Source organism: Brassica napus, chromosome A3 (genome assembly GCF_020379485.1).
Source record: "Brassica napus cultivar Da-Ae chromosome A3, Da-Ae, whole genome shotgun sequence".
NCBI lineage: Eukaryota > Viridiplantae > Streptophyta > Magnoliopsida > Brassicales > Brassicaceae > Brassica > Brassica napus.
The window spans coordinates 7,971,513-7,989,392 of NC_063436.1; the positions used below are offsets into that span (position 1 = coordinate 7,971,513).

Genomic DNA, 17,880 nt, shown 5'->3' on the forward strand with positions numbered 1-17,880 from the left:
CGACTTTGAGAGAGGATCCTAAGTATCAAGGTCACGACAAGCTTCCCCTTACTGTTTGGATGATTGCTCAGGTACGTGGTGGACTAGGACCAAGATTGTCCAATTCTGTATGTGTATTTGTGAAAAGGTTATTTGAACTGTTAAGAATGTTTTGGACAGGCCGCCAAAGGTGATCTATGTCTTGGCTTGTATTCATGGGCACATAAACTTTTATGAACTTTATAAATGTTTTATAAACCTTTATAAATTATTTACATACCTTTATAAATCTTATAAATTATTTTACAAACCTTATAAATTTTCTTATAATTTATAAGCCGTTCTAAATGGTTATAGACTCTTATAAATGATTTAAAGACCTTCTAACTGATTTCTTTTATAAACATTTTATAAACGGTTTATAGACTTTTTAAACTTCTTTATAAGCTTTTATAAATGGTTTATATACTCTTACAAATAATTTATAAACATTTATAAATGATTTACAAATTTTATAAATGAATTACAAACTTTATAAACTGTTTTTTATAAACTTTACAAAAGATTTATAAACTCTTATTGATTATTTACATATTCTTGTAAACCCTTATAAATTATTTTACAAACTCTTATAAATTGTTTTATAAACCTTTCTAAATGGTTATAGATTCTTATGAATGATTTAGGGACTTTAGGGCTTTTATAGAAGCATGAAGAAACAAATTGTTTACATTGTGGAGCTTAAAAAAGCTTATGAGGATAAGCATTATGTGCATTTGGTCATGGGGTTTTCCACAGGTGGAGAGTTGTTCAATAGGATATTGCTACATGAAGTTACTCGGAGAGAGCAGCTGTTTTTTTGTTGAGAAACATTGTTCAGATTGTGCTTACTTGTCATGACATGGGGCTATTCACAGGGACAGGGATTTGAAGCCTGAGAACTTTCTGTTGCTGAACGAAGATGAGAACTCTCCTCTCAGAACCATTGACTTTGGTCTCTCCGATTTCTACAAGCCAGGAGATGTGTTCAAGGATATAGTGGGTGATCGATGCTTATTACATAGCACTAGAGGCTTTGAAAAAGAATTCAGAAGCTGTTATTTGAAGTATTGGTGTCATATTGTATATCATCTTATGTGGTGCCTCACCTTTCTGGACTGGTAAAAATATTAATTTCGTTATATCTAGAGATTATTTTTAATATAAAAATGTATTCATGTGTTGATTACCTGATAATCATATGATGATCATAGAATAGGAGAATGGAATATTCAACGCCATATTAAAGGACTTGTTAGATTTTTTAAGTGATCATGTTGTAATCAATCCTTCATGGTGCAATAATTGGTTACATCATATATCATGTATTTATATTTAAGCTTTTATAAATATTTATAACTGGTTTTCATACTCTTAAATTGATCTATGAAACTTTATAAAATGATTTTTAACTCTCTATGATTTATAAACTCTTATAAATTCGTTGTAAAAATTGTTATAAACTCTTACTATTACGTATATAAATAAAAGTATTATTTATTTTTAACCAATTTATGAAGACTTATAAATAATTATAAACTCTTATTGATGGGTACATTTTTATAAGAGTTTATGAATGATACACAATATCTTTTAAATTTTTACAAAGGAAATACTAGTTTATATACATTTATAACATTTTATAAATTGATTTATAAGAGTTTATAAACTGATTTATTATTTTATAAACAGATTTAGGATTTATAAGGTAATTTTCGGGGTTTTAAGTTGAATTATTATTATTTGTAAACTAATTTTAGTTTTAAAAGTGTTATAAACTGATTCATAAACCATTTAAAAACCCTTAAAAACCACTCATAAATTGGTGTATAAGCTTTATAAATTGTTTTTATAAAATTTATGATTTTTTTATAAACCCTTATAAATTATTTATAAATGATGTATAGAATTTATAAATTGTTTTTATAAACTTTATGAATGTTTTATAAACCCTTATAAATTATTTATATATCCTTAAAACCCCTTATAAAATATGCTACAAACCCTTATAAATTCTTTTATTTGACTTTCTAAATGGTTATAAACTTTTTAAATGATTTAGAGTTCTTCTAACTGATTTATTTTACCTTTATAACCCTTTATAAATTGTCTAAGTGAAGATATTATTTTATGTTTTATAAACATTTATATATATATGTGTGTGTGTTATTCAAATATTACTTTATAAAAGCTTATAAATTTTCTAAGTGAAGATATTATTTTATGTTTTATAAACATTTATATATATATATATATATATGTTATTCAAATACTACTTTATAAAAGCTTATAAATGTTTTTAATGTATTAGCACAATATCATAAAACCCAGATTTATAAGAATCTTAGAGCATCTTTGTATAAACCCTTATAAATTGTCTAAGTGAAGATATTCTTTTATGTTTTATAAACCTTTATATATATGTTATTCAAATACTACTTTATAAAAGCTTATAAATTATTTTAGTGTATTAGCACAATATCATAAAACCCAGATTTATAAGAATCTGAGAGCATCTTTCTCAATAATTCATGTTTTATTGTAGTTCTCCTAGGAACTAACACCATCACCACTCTCTTTTTCCCTTGCTTCTTGAATCTAAAAACACACTGTATTAACAAATCAAATTAGTTTCATAACAGACGAACAATATAAAATCACACAATAAAAAGTGATCTATTGATTATACTCTAAATCAAATCAACTGTCTAGAGAATCAAACCTTGACAGACCAAGCTAGAACATATACTAATCAAATCAAAAGCATCATAGATCAACATAAATCAGAAAAATGTATAAACTTTCATTCAAAATCATGAATCTGGCAGACAAAACTAGCTCAAACTTATCCAACATGCAAAAATTAACTAGAAAATCAAAAAAATATACACATTTGATTGGATTAACGAACACATCAATTAAATATCCAAACTTTAAGGAATCTATATATGATTAGATAATACTAAACAAATAAGAAGTGTCGTCTAAATGTGTGTTTATGTGATTGAAAGACTGAAACTCATCATCAATTCAAACGTGTGTATGATTGAAAATCTGATAGTTTAACATGATAGTCATGAAAAAGTGGCTCTGGATATTCTCTATCACATGCTTGATCACATAGCAATCCATTAAGAAACCAGAAACAACACACTAAAGCTTGATGAAGATGACGACAGCGGAACTCGATGAATACGACAGCGGCAAGGCTCGATGAAGCCGACGGCGGCAAAGCTTGATGAAGATGACGACGGAAAGGTTTGATGAAGACGACAATGGAGAGGTTCGATGAAGACGACGACGAAACTTGATGAAATCTCGACGGCGAAGCTTGATGGAGACGATGGATCTCGGCGAGCGAGAAAGAGGAAGATATGTTGAGGATAAGGTAAGGGTTAGTCTAGTCTTTTACACATTAATGAATGTGGTATTTATGAAAATGTCCTTTGATTGGTGGTAAAATTGAATAATGGTACCAAACAAAGTGTAAAAGTAAAATTTCCCCTATCTCTTAAATCTTATTATTATTAATATATTTAGTTAATCTAGTTAAACAAGTACTTTGATTTTCGATTTATTTCAGTTTAAATCAGAAGTAAATTGAATCATTTGGGTTGATACAATATATTTTGGTTTGGTTTTAGTCGTTTTGGATTCGGTTGCGTCAGCTCGGTTTGTTTCTTCTGCCTACCCCTAGTTCCGTCATGGAGTTGTAAACGTCTTTATTTGTTTTCTCTAAATAACCACTAAATCGATCTTTGTAAGTGAACTACTGCATGCACAAGCGAGTGGCAAAATGATAAAGACTTTAGTGTCCACTTAAGATAGCATTTGACGTAGTTTGGCTTCAAATACTTTAGTTTTTAAAATCAGTTGCAAAAACTACTTTTGTTATTTAGATAGTTTAAGTAGTTTTATCAGATTTTTTATTAATTTATATATTTCAAAACTTTTGATTAATTATTAATAGTTTTCAGATATTTGGATGGGTAATCCGAACCGACCTGATTTATTTAAAAATAAAAAAATAGATTTATGAGTATAGTACTAAAAATATGATCTAAGCGAGTTTATGATACCCGTACAACATATGTCTGGCATTTGGGTCATCCGGTGAGTATTGAATTGGTTCTTATCGAATCCAAATTTTTGGATAAAGTTTTTGGTCCATAGATATTTGTCGGACTGATTCGGTTCCATATATAAACACATGCAAATACCCAAGAAATATTCTAGTTGCATTTGTTTTTTTTTGTATTCTACCTGAAATCCGTTAAATTTGTCATGTAAAACAACTGAAATAAATTAGAAAAAAAACTGAAGTGAAACTCCAAATTTGTTATTTTAAAGTTCTATATTGTTTAAAAATATCACTAAAGTAAAGAAAAAAAATTAAAATTGATTACAACTAAATTATAAACAAAAAGATAAATAAAAGCATATTCATGACTTGGCCACTCAGATTTTCGAAAGGTGGTTGGATGTTTTTATCAGAACTAAGTTTTTTGGTAGAAGAGCTTTGAAAACATATATATATATATATATATATATATATATATATATATATATATATATATAGAGAGAGAGAGAGAGAGAGAGAGAGAGAGAGAGAGAGAGAGATTTGATTTGGTTTATCAGTTTGGTTCTGGTTTGGATTTTCGGGTCATGGTAAAATGTGTAAAACTAATTTAACGACTTAACTGTACATTATGATACTTCTATTCTATGTTAAATAATGTAAGTTTTTTTTTTTTTGAAAAATAAATAATGTAAGTTTGAATATTCATATCCAAACTGAAGAAATTCATTTTCTAAGGAAATGACTTTATGGACGAGAAAATTAGTTTCAAATACTGCAAGTCTGCAACAGTTAGTTAGCCTTAAGACCAGCGCAAAGGAAACGCTTTATACCATTAATAGTAAATTCCATTTCTTATATAAGCATACTTGTAAGTGAAAAACATAACAAAGCAACACAATAAAGAAAGAACCAAAAAGCTTTTAAAGCAGTTCGGCTAATCTATATTGTAATTTGTTTTAGACAAGAGAAAGTGTCTGATCCATGGCTGCATCCAGAGAGTTTATCATATGTTTCATCTTAACACTTCTGTTGTGCACTTTCTTCATGAGAGTCGAGTCTAGTGCTGCAGACATCAGAGGAGGATGTGGCGGCGGTGACGGCAGTTTTCAGGAAGATAATGAGCGGTGTGTAGAGAAGGCCAAAGATGACGACGACGATGACGTGGATGATGTTTTCAAAGTGATTAACAAGATGAGGATATATGCTTGATCATGGTTCATCTTTTAATTATATATAGGGCTATATATATTCATACATTTTGTTCGTTTTAATTTTATTTTCTGAAGTTTGTTTCTCGTTTCTTTGTTCTTGTGATCGACTCTTTTTTATTTGTGTTAATTAATTTAACTTATGTTTCATTTTCCCAATTTAAGAGAAAAAATGTGATATTAAAAACCTAAACTTTGTTTTTAACACTAATCAAATCTTCAATACATTATCATATAATGTAAACTCCATTTTAGAGTGGAAAATCGAGTGGGATTGGAGACACCCTAAATAAGTAAAAAATATATTTATTCTATATATAGAACAAATTATTTTTTTTGTTCATCACTTTATTTTCCACTCTAAAATAGAGTACCATTGGAGTATATCACAACTTCATTATAGAGTTAATCTATTTTTAGAATGAAAATAAGATAAACCATTGGAGATGATATAATGATCACTATTTGCAAATATGAGATATGATGAATAATTTTACGGATAACGATTCCTTGATGGATTTTTCCCTCTAACACTCAAATCGATGGACGCTTCTGCATATATAACATCTTCGGTAAACTGTGTGTTATGAGATTAACTTTTGGAAACTCGCACGAGTGTCTCGGAGAATACTTACAAGAAAATAAGCAAGAAGCATATGAATTTTTGCATTATTAAGAAAAATGATTGGATGATTATAAAATAAGGGATCTCACTTATATATATACTAATAAAGTTGAACTTTCATCTCTTCTCACGAAACCATTTGTTGACACTTAAGCATAATTTATTTATGAATAGTCACTAAAATATAAGATAATGAGTGAAATTAATACACAAATAATTTATTATTTTAAATAATTTAGATACATACAATACTAACCGAAACGTGAGACTATAATATAAACTAGAGATTGATCGCACTCGCATGGGTATTGATTCTTGCATTTTATACATTAATATTTATTTTTCACAACTAATGTTATATATTTTGGATCATAATATAACTAATTGTATTCAAAAGATTTGAACTGAATAGGATAATATGATTATTTTTGGTACAAATATTCGAACCCGTTTCAGATACATTTGTTATTAAGATATTTTTAGGTTCATATACATCATAACCGATATTATCATGACCATATACAGTAGACAGCTGAAATTGATCGTACTGCCACTTTTTCTTTATTAATCTATATAATTGATAAAAACGCATTCCTTATACAGTGAAACCTCTATAAATTAATAATCTTGGGACTTCACCAAAACTATATTTTTTTTATTAATTTATAGAGATATTAATTTATCGATATACTATTGAACCAAAAACTCAATTTGGAACTATAAAAGTATATTATTTTATAGAGATTTTTAGTGTATATTAATTTATAGAGTATTAATTTAAAGAGGTTATACTGTAATTCAAAATTCATAATATAAATCCATAATGAAATTATTAATCAAACATTGACCAAAAAAAATTTCTTTATTTAGGGTCTGATTGGTTGAAACGCAGCGGTTGCGTTGCGGGAGTTTACATATGTGGGTGATTGTAACATTTAGAAATTGGTGGATCTGAGAAATATTTATGACTGATTGATTATGAAATGTTGTAGTGGTTTAATAATAAATTGCCAATATTAACACACTATAACATTATAAATATCAAAAACATAATATTATGATAAAACATAATAATTATTAATATAATATATTAATTAATAATAATATAATATAATTAATAATAATATTTCATTTATTTATTTATTTAGTTTAGACGAAAGTTATAATTTCAATAAAATTTGTTTTGAATATTTATATTATAACTTTTCAAAGAATATTTTGTTTCCTTTATATATGTATATCTGTATATATATATCAATGTTTAAAAATTATACTGAATATTCTTGGTTCAAAGTTTTTATAAAATTAATTATGATAATGTTAGTGAATTTAAATTAAAATATAAAATGTTTATATGTTTATTTAAAATATTTTAGTTTTAAAATTTAAATAAAATTTTAAATATTTTCAAAACATATAAAGATTTTATATTTTAATTTAAATAAAATTTTAAATATTTTCAAAAAATATTTATTTATTTTATTATTCACCCGCAACTGTAAATGCTAGTTAGAATCAGCTTTTAGTTTTACAAGATTTAGAGCGGTTTGAATCAGTGTATAGCATTTTTTTATGATTGTTACAAAACGGTAACAACCGTTATTACTCGTAAAAATCGTGTTTACGGATGGTTGGGGGAAAACAAATCAAACCCTTAGTGTATTAGAAAATAGTCGCATACGCATATCTACTGTGGTACTGGGAATACCGGAAACATAATAGTAGGTGTCTCGTTTCTTTTCTCACGTGGGACCATTTCTTTAGGTTAACTATCAAAAGAATGGATTCTCTCTACACATATATCTCACCGACTGGAAATAAATTGACCGCCACAAGATGTTCGATTCTCGATGATAGCGTTGGAATAAATAGTGTTTGTGGAAGTAAACATCAAAAATGTAGGGTAGTTGTGACCGGAGGATATAATTCAATCCTTGATATAATTGATTTTAGATATGATCGAATCTACTTCTTCGAATCCTTTTTGTTGATTTTGAAAAATAGCAATTGAAAAGTATCCTATACATAATAATTATGTATCATAGGTTTGATTTCTCATGTTGCTTGAAAAAAGATGTGATGTCTCTTAATTAGAAAGGAATAAATAATGTTCTTAAGGTTATCAAATTCCCGGGACTGCAAATTCGTGTCACGTCCAAAACAGGTCGGTGCTATTCTGGCCTTGACATGTTAGAAGTTGATTTGTATCCAGCCAAAAATTTGTGACATATTAGTTATATAAAGTATTGGGCTAGTAATAATGTTTGGGACATACTCTCTCCGTTTCAATGCAAAATTTATTGATTTCATATTCTAATATATTAGTTAAGTGTATTGGTAATAATGTTTATATTTAATAAATATATAAAATTAAATATTTTTTTAATCTGTATGTCTAAATTTAAAATAACAATTAAAATGAAACAAAAAAATTTTAAAATTACGTTTATTATTAACGCCAGTAGCATATCAGATGTGGTGAGTGAGTGAGTCCATCAAAATTTTCAAATAATCTGGTTTATATCAAGCATATAAATCCAAAACGGACATGAAAATATAAAATGCATATTTTTCTAATAGAGTTAATTATTATAAACTGCTTATTATATATTACTTCATACATGTCATTTCTTATTTTTATTACGGAAATCACATACAAATATAAAATATATTTTATATTATTATTAAATAAATTCATTCCGCGCAAAGCGCATATCTCAATTTAGTTAACACGTTAAATGTCGATCTAAAGCTTTTTGATAAAGCAAAAATATCAATGCAAACATTTCTATACTGGTCTGATGTCTCGTTTTGAAACGTACATATATGCCAAATGGATATATTCAAAAGTCACCAAATTATTGCCCATATTCGACCTCAAAAAAATTTAATTGAAAATCAGAAAATGAAATTAGTAAAAAAATAATATAAAATGAAAAAAATGTTTAAAATTCTTAAGGAAATAAACAAATACATGGAGTCAAAATTTGATTTCTTTTCTTAATATAAAACAATAATATCACTTAAATTCGTTTAAAAATATCATCTCATTTTTTCCTTAGTGTTGCCAAAAATTATTGAACATTCGATAAAGGAGTGTTAATTTATATATAAACTAGAGAACGCTTTTTATTGTTTCCAATGTACAATTTTAACCTTTTCCCTAAAGTTTAATATGTGGACACAAAATATAAGATGCTTGGGGAGCGAATGTTAATAGGAAAGTTGATATCCAGATGAAGCATGACGGATCACCTCTGAGCCCACCTCTATATTGAAGCCCCCTTCGTCTGGAAATTTGCCTATATATGCAGGTATACATAGACTTCCTTCTCACTGCAATAAGAACTACCGATCAACAAGTTTTTTTTTAGAGAACAAGAGCTGCAGTGTTTCAGACGACCACTATCTTGAAATGGGTCAAACTTTATCACTTGAAGGTTCGTTTTACTTGTAGGCATGCCCATAGATATAAGTTTAAATCATTTATGTCTACCACATGTTTGCTTATCTGCATATACTCTATATATCTAGACACCATCAGAGCAGAGGCAAAGAGCCACAACAACGTTCACTTAATGTTGGTTGATGGAATGTCTAAGCTAATGACTCGACAAGTTGAGAATTGTGTGTCATCGGATTTCTATGTAGGTGGTCTAAAATGGTGAGTCATACAATATCTCTTGCCCAGCACGGTTATATCAAATTAGTTTAACCTAATTAATATGCGTGTTAATACAGGAACATCGTTATCTTGCAACAGCAGGACTGCCTGTACTATGTTCTGGTTATCACCGACAGCAAGTGTATCGGTTCTAATTGGAAAGTCAATTGCAACGTCAAACTTACCATATACTCTGCTACTTCTCCATTCCTTAACCACAACCGCTGTATATCTATCTTAACTTTTCACAAGTAATTGTTATTGATGATTTCTATTTTATTTAATTTGATATATGTTACGATGTTATATTATCAGGGACTTGGTTTTGTTTCGACGCAAACAATACTACATTATTGGTAAGCATCCCAGTCAAGAACATGCAGGAGTTATATACTGTGAACGACAAATCGGTTTTCTCAGCCGAGATCACAAACGTCAACCCGCAATCCCTCGACGTTGGCTGGAACCCTCGAACCATGGGGACAGCAGAAAACATTAAACTGATGGAGGTGGAGAGGAACAAGTCTAAATTCACTTGGAAGATTACTCACTTTTCCACCTTCGTTAGTGAACATCATTCCTCGTACCAGTTCACGGTTGGACCACGCAAATGGTATTTGCTCCATCTGCTTCAATTTATAATACGTTTTTGGTTGCATAACACATGGAAGTAAATTTTTTATATAAACCGATTCATTTATCTATACTTTACAACTAATGTTTCATACATACAAACAATACAATATTGTAGTCTGTAGGGATAATACACGTTTTGAATTAAAGTACAATTTTCAATATGACCAAAACATTTGTTAGATTAAAAAATGTGCTCAACCTTCGTTATTTAAATATAGTTTTTTGATGATTTCACACATTAAAAAAATGTGTAAGCCTTTTATTATTTGCGATTATTAATTTTTAAAAGCTTTAAACCAATAAGAGCCGATAAACTTAATTATAATTTTTTGAATTTTTATTATTAATTAATAACTTTTTATAAAGATCTAAAAGTTCATAGAAAACATAAAAAAAAAACTATATGTGTGAAATATTTTTCTTATAAAACTTCTATATTCACAAAAGAAAGGGAATATATGTTTTGTTTTCCATTTTAACCAGGTACCTACGGATGTACCCAAAAGGAACCTTAGAGGGGAAAGGAAATTCATTGTCTTTGTATTTGCATGCGTCCGATTACGTGACTGGTCCAAATACAAAAACATTGGCCGTCTTTAAACTGCGAGTGTTGGACCAACTCAAACGCAAACACCACGAAATAGGTATTAAAGCATGACTAGTGGGGTTTCTGTGCTATTAATAATGCTCTAATATAGGCCTTTTGACGGGGAAAAATCACTGATATCCTTAATTTCAAATTTTGTTCTTTTTAATATTTTTTTCATTGTAGATATAAGCCGTTTGCTAACGTTTAATCTCTACTTGTTTGATAAAGGCCAGCAGTTCTGGTTTGGCTCTGATGGACAAAAGGGAGAACCCAAGTTTTTGGCGCTGGAGGAACTGCACAAGGCTTCAAACGGATTTTTGGTGAACGATCAGATATATATTGGTGTTGAGTTTTTCTATATCTCCACTACTGAGAATATGATCTGATTGTTATCAATGGATTCAATTAAGATCACAACAATAATTAAATAGCTCCTGGAGAGGAACAGCTTATCTACCTCTTACCCGTGACAAAAAAAATCTACCATTATTATACTAATATGCATATCATGGTGTGTTTAGATTTGCAAAAATAAAACGATCAAATCGGTTGCTTGTACTGTCTGGCATGATAACATTCAACCGAATCTGATGCTATGCCTTATGTATTCTCATGAGGAGAAAGCTGCTTTGTGTGTGTGCTTATGTTATGTACCTTTCTTCTATAATATTTATGTATGTGTGTATATAATGTGTGCCTGCTCACTAACCTACCATTTAAAATCTTCGATGACTTTTTTTCTGTCTGAAAGATTAATTTTTCCGGTTCTCAAAAAAAAAAGGTTTAATTTTTATCTTTTTTTTTGAAAGATGCTTTCTAATTTTGATCTTGTTCCATTAAAAAAATCGTCACCTCACCTCATTGTATAACTTGTTTTCAGTAACAGTTTTTTTATTATATTATCTTATTCAAACATTTTCGGAGAGACAGCCAAATAAGTTTGTGTGGTTATTTTCTCTACAGCCACAAAATTTCAGTGGCTTTAGCAAATCTTTTTACTAGGTGTACAACGGTTATTTCCATATGCCATCAATCGACTTTAGGATTTATGTTATTTCACCTATCTGAAGCTTGTCATATCACTCATTACCCAAAGGTCTTTGAAACAAACTTTCCTATGGTGTTGTCTATTGATGATCCCAATAAAAAATCATCTTCTTGTCTAAGATTCGGACATTGCTTAATTTTGATTTTGTTTCAACAACTGTTAAAACTATTCGACATTTTCCATTTTTGTCAGGATGATTTAACGTTACAAGGAAGTTTTTACAGGTCTAATGTATACGTGTATAAATTAGAACTATAGAAGGTGGTTTTAACAGTTGTTGAAGGTGGTTGGCATGGTGAATAACTGAATATAAACAACAAAAATTTCTATACGTTCTACATTTTCTGAAATAAAAACAAAAAGTAGAATTTTCTTTTCGTATTTAGAAAAAATCAAAGATCTTTTTGACCTTTGATCCACAACTTTTTAAGGTCAAGTCAAGATATTTTTTTTTACCAAACAAAGATTGAAGAAGATAGTAGCCTAGCAGGTATAACATACACATCCACAAAGCACATTCATCTTTCTCCAACTATAGCACCTACTATTCGAATTAGAAAAACCGATAGCAATGAAACAACATCGTTTCAACATGTTGACCTAACCAAACTTTGAGTACTTTTTATATGTAATGATAAGAACGTGGCTAGAATTGGAACAAAACAACAAATGCATATCATCTCATCATCTATCAACAATAATCCTCTAAATATAACTCATATCAATCCGATAACATTAAGAAAATGCTAACTTTTACACGTATACACGTATACATACAATAAAAATTAAAATACAACTTAAGTGCTTAAAATATGAGTATAATCAATCAAGAAATATATATGAAAAATATATAAAAAATGGGTAATGGGATGGTCACGTCCACGTTCAGGTTTCCCTGATTTACCGCTCTCTATCTCTCTCTCTCTCTATCTCTAAATTGCCTTTGTAAAGTTTCCTCCTTTCTACGCAAAAAACGAACGCAGATCTTAATGCAGCTACAGTGATTTCGATCCTTTGAGTAAAATCTAAGCTTTTGGTGATTTGGATTGTTTCGATCAGCATCTGGGTTTCCTCAAAGGTACAAACTTTATCCTCTATCCTGATTGGATTCTCTGTTTCCGGGGCGAGATCTCGGATTCTCGATCACCCGGAAGCTTCAGGTTCTGTCTCATCGGACCGGTTAATCATGTTCTTCTGATTCAGTATATAGTTTCAATCAGGAATCTGATTCAAAGGGTTACACTTGTGAAGTATGTTTTGAGCTTTGATTCCTATAGTTTTGAAAGCTCATGAGGTTCTGTATTGATCTGGTTAGGGATTCACCTTTATAACATTGAGCAAAGAGTACTACTTTCTACTTTGATTGGTTTCTTATCTGAGAAACTGTTTTTTTAGCATATTGGGTTCTTGATCTACGCCTTATGTTTGTGCAGCCATTCTTATTACTTCCACTGATACCAACCATGTGGAAGTTCAAACCATTTGCTCAGAAAGAACCTTCGGGCCTCGAAGGCCGGTACCTCGAGATAGGAAGCCTCAAAGTCCACGTAAGAAACCTCATCGCGGAAGGAGGTTTCTCCAGCGTTTACTTAGCTCAAGACACTTCCCACGCGTCGAAGCAGTACGCTTTGAAGCACATCATATGCCACGACGAGGAGTCGCTCGAGCTCGTGATGAAAGAGATCTCGGTCCTGAAATCTCTGAAGGGGCATCCGAACGTGGTCGCGCTGCACGCGCACGGTATCTTAGATATGGGGAGGAACAAGAAGGAAGCTCTTTTGGCGATGGAGTATTGTGGGAAGTCTCTTGTGGAAGTGATTGAGAACAGAGGCGCTGGTTACTTTGAAGAGAAACAGGCTCTTTCGATTTTCAGAGATGTGTGTAATGCTGTCTTTGCGATGCATTGTCAGTCCCCACGCATTGCTCACAGGTACACACACACATGCAGATTTTCACTAGTTATATTTTGTTCTTTCCATCAGCTAGAGATTATTATTATATCCAATATTCAAGAAATTGATAAGCTGTAACTAGACGCTTACTAAAAGGACTAACGAGTTGACGGATTATTTTACATTTATGTAAAGTATTTTAGTTTTGTAAATTTAATTATAAAACTAATTTGATGAATTATGAAGATTAGATACATAAAACAAAAGAATTTAGTAGGGGTTATTGGTTGTTGTATTTTAATGGATTTGAAAAGCCGAAATAAATCTAGTGTTATTGGTTCTATGATTTTCAAATCTGTATTAAAATCATTTGTTATTGGTTTAATGATTCATAAATTCTATATCAAATCAAGTGTTATTCAATCGTACGGATTTACTAATATATTTGATTTTATAATGGATTTGAATGGATTTGTTTGGATTTTTTAGTTAAAAATACAAAGACTCAAATCCGAGAGAAAACCTCCGGATTTGCATATTTTACTTGGATTTATAAATACTATATAGATTTCTAAATCAACAAAATATATAAACCAATAACAGACAAATTTGTGGATTTGCACTAACATTATTACTTAATTTAACAGTTTTTAAACCGATTAAGAACATTTTAAACCGATTTAGAATGGTTTAAACTGGTTGGAGTCGTATAAATCGGGTTTTAAGAAAATCGTTTTGGTTAAGAACCATATTTATATCAGTGTTACTATTGTTGTCTCAGAGACTTGAAGGCTGAGAATCTTCTGTTAAGCTCAGATGGACTGTGGAAACTATGCGATTTCGGAAGCGTTTCAACAAATCACAAAGTATTCGAAAGAGCAGAAGAGATGGGAATTGAAGAAGACAATATTAGGAAACACACAACACCAGCATATAGAGCTCCTGAGGTTTGAGACTAGATAATGCTTTTAGACAGATGTAAGGAGCAATGTTTTGATTCTCATGTGGTCTTTGTTGGCAAATAGATGTGGGATCTCTTTAGAAGGGAGATTATAAGTGAGAAGGTCGATATATGGGTATGATCATTTTAAAAACGCTTCTCCTGATATAGATTAACCAATGAGGTCGAGACACTAAAGTTTGCAAATGTTTCAGGCTCTTGGTTGTCTTTTGTTTCGGATATGCTATTTCAAGAGTGCATTTGATGGAGAATCAAAGCTTCAGGTTTTAAACGGGAACTACCGTATACCTGAATCTCCCAAGTACAGTGCCTCTGTTACTGATCTCATTAGAGACATGCTTCAAGGCTCACCTGATGAACGACCAGATGTTACACAGATTTGGTTTCGTGTCAACGAGCAGCTTCCTGCTAATTTACAGAAGTCATTACCTGATCAACCACCTGAAATGCCATCTGCTGACGTTTCACCAAAACCAGCAAGCAAATCTTCTCCGGCACCTCGTAGAAGTCCACCACCGCCACCATCATCATCTGGAGAACAAGCTAGTGGAGGCCCTCTCGGTGCCTTTTGGGCCACTCAGCATGCTCAAACCTCTGTTGTATCAGAAGACAACAATAGTAACACATCTAAAAAGCCTAATCCTGCTGCAACCAGTAACAGGCCAAGAGTGTCAAAGGACGATGCGTTTAACTCGTTTGTTGCTGACTTTGATACGGCGAAGCTCGATAATGGTAATAAACCTGGAAAAGAAGAGGCGTTGGAGGCTGAGATAGAGAGGTTAAAGGATGAGTTGAAGCAAACAAAGTCAGAGAAGGCTGAGATTACGGCTAAGTTTGAAAAGCTTTCTGCTATCTGCAGATCGCAGAGGCAAGAGTTGCAGGAACTCAAGCAAACACTTGCCTCTAAATCTGCGTCAGCCTCACCAAGCAGAGACTTGTCACATAACCAAACATCTCCAGGGATGCGTTCCGTGTCTTCAACTCCATCGGTAATTACCTTATCTAAGCGTATTGCATCAGTGTTCTTACATGTTATGATTGTATTGTTCTTGTTGAAACAGAGAGATAGGGCTGAAGGAAGTGTTTGGGATCTTCAGCAAACAGACAGATCTGATTGGTCAACAGGAAGCTCGGATCCAAACTCATGGCAGCCTTTTAGTGATGAACCAAAACCTGTGTTGGAATCTCCATCAAAGTCTGTGAGGACCAAAAGCAAACCGGCTTCTTCAGCTCCTGCTCCAGCAAGCCAAGGTTTTGAGCCATGGGGGTTCGAGACAGAGTCCTTCAGAGCAGCTGCAACGTCTTCAGCGTCTGCAACACAAAGATCCGCAAGTTCTGGAAACAGTTCACAGAGATTTGGGAACACGAAGATGAGAGAGAACCAGAAAGCTGCTCAACCTGCAGGATGGGCTGGCTTCTAAAAACTTCCACTCTATCTCAATGCTTATTGCTATTCCTCGTATTACAGAATCTTGAATCTTTTTTTGTAGATGAATGACCATTCTCTGTTTTTGTGCTGCTATATATATATATATATATCCACTGTTTCTGTAGATTGTTTGAAATTTACAGATCTGTTTTTTTTGCGGAATGTTTAACGTATTTCTGGAAATGATCAAACGATTGATCATATTACCTTATTGGAAAAAGATATATATTTAAGATCGACACAACGCTTGTAATGTTTAATGGTGTGTATTAAATTACGAGGGAATTCTAGTCTGCATCATAATGCTGTTTTGATTTGTAATTTGATGTATAAAATTGGCGTTGTATTAATGATTGACACAACGACTAATGGATTGCTTACAGAAGCAGCAAAGCGACACCGTGACATGTTTGCCAAAGCCTTTGCGTGCGGATGTGCGTCCCAAGGATTTAAAGCTTGGGGACTTTTATGTTTGCAGTTGATTAAGAAATATCATAAACAAAAGTCCCAAAAAAATTTCGTGGGCCAATAGCATAAGTTGCAGAGTCAACGCAACAAAAGTACTCTACGCATTCCAACAAAAGTACTAGTATCTTCCAAACTCAGTTCTGTCTTGTTTTGATCATCTGCTTCCAAAATTAATGGTTCTTTACGCATTCACAAGTCGATAAATGATGTTGTTATTCTTTTCGTATTTGTTACTCAAAAATTTCATTTGGTAATTCGGATTCTAAAGGAGTGTAGAGAATAAAAGAGTTGTTGCTTACGTACTTCTCTAAACACCTTGGTAAACGTGTCTAAACACCTGTGTAACGTTGCTTATATTTTTAGTAAAAGATGTAACATGGTAATAGTAAAAGATGTAACATCCCTTATATATTAAAGGAGAAGCATTGTAATAAATGCATTCACACTATAATATACACGTGGCAGCCTCACAATGATTTGATAATAAATATGTTAACGCGTTCACACTATATTCATAAATATGTTCACACTATATACTTTTTTATTTTTTTTTAATATAAAACTTATGTGCATGGTTCAAATAAAACTTTGGATTTTTCGGTTCGAATCAAAACAAATAACAAATCAAAAGCTAAACTATATATATATATATATATTATTTTTATTGTTTACGGATAAAGTTGGGCAAAATATTTATAAGTTTTGATTCAATTCGTTATCCGTTTTGATTTGAACAAAAAAATATGGACATCGTAACTATACGAAGCAAATCAACTACTAAAATACAATTAAAAAAAAACAAATCACAAATACCAATATTTTTAGAAACGGATATCAAATTTGATCTGTTATATGCATATATATACATATATGTACAGAATTATATATATATATATATATGTTATATATATTATAGTTTATATAAGTTTTACAATATTTTTAGGGATTAAATTTATTATATTAGGTATTAAAATTTAAAAAGTTAAATAATATTTTATTTTTGTAATAAAATGTTATTATTAAAATTTTCAATTATTTTTTAAATTTTATTTTATTTACGGATCAAATCAGATATTCTTTAAAATTCTAAATCATTTCGGATATCAGAGTCAAAGCCTTTTTAATTTTTAATTAATTTTAATTTTATCTTTCATGTATTATTTAGAACAAAAATGTTATTTAATACTAATTAACAATATATTTATATATTTATCATTTATTTTTATATACTTTTACATACATATACATGTGCACCTTGATG

At 30.7% G+C, this 17,880-nt stretch overlaps 3 protein-coding genes across 3 annotated transcripts; all 3 read left to right on the forward strand.

The window, feature by feature from the left end:
- Window positions 1-4,938: 4,938 nt before the first annotated feature.
- LOC106349345 (protein RALF-like 17) lies at window positions 4,939-5,466 on the forward strand. Its single transcript, XM_013789296.3, has one exon. The coding sequence runs from the start codon at window positions 5,081-5,083 to the stop codon at window positions 5,306-5,308; it is 228 nt and encodes a 75-aa protein (XP_013644750.2). The 5' UTR covers window positions 4,939-5,080; the 3' UTR covers window positions 5,309-5,466.
- A 3,649-nt stretch (window positions 5,467-9,115) lies between these two features.
- Window positions 9,116-11,506, forward strand: LOC106437784. The gene is made up of 7 exons (XM_013878760.3): window positions 9,116-9,246; window positions 9,307-9,372; window positions 9,467-9,596; window positions 9,674-9,822; window positions 9,912-10,209; window positions 10,716-10,876; window positions 11,050-11,506. The coding sequence occupies exons 2-7, from the start codon at window positions 9,348-9,350 to the stop codon at window positions 11,205-11,207; spliced, it is 921 nt and encodes a 306-aa protein (XP_013734214.1). The 5' UTR covers window positions 9,116-9,246; window positions 9,307-9,347; the 3' UTR covers window positions 11,208-11,506.
- A 1,179-nt stretch (window positions 11,507-12,685) lies between these two features.
- LOC106437785 (probable serine/threonine-protein kinase DDB_G0280111) lies at window positions 12,686-16,275 on the forward strand. The gene is made up of 6 exons (XM_013878761.3): window positions 12,686-12,947; window positions 13,303-13,799; window positions 14,543-14,708; window positions 14,787-14,837; window positions 14,917-15,711; window positions 15,784-16,275. Exons 2-6 carry the CDS (start codon window positions 13,333-13,335, stop codon window positions 16,141-16,143), a joined length of 1,839 nt encoding a protein of 612 aa, XP_013734215.1. The 5' UTR covers window positions 12,686-12,947; window positions 13,303-13,332; the 3' UTR covers window positions 16,144-16,275.
- The last annotated feature ends 1,605 nt before the right edge of the window (window positions 16,276-17,880 follow it).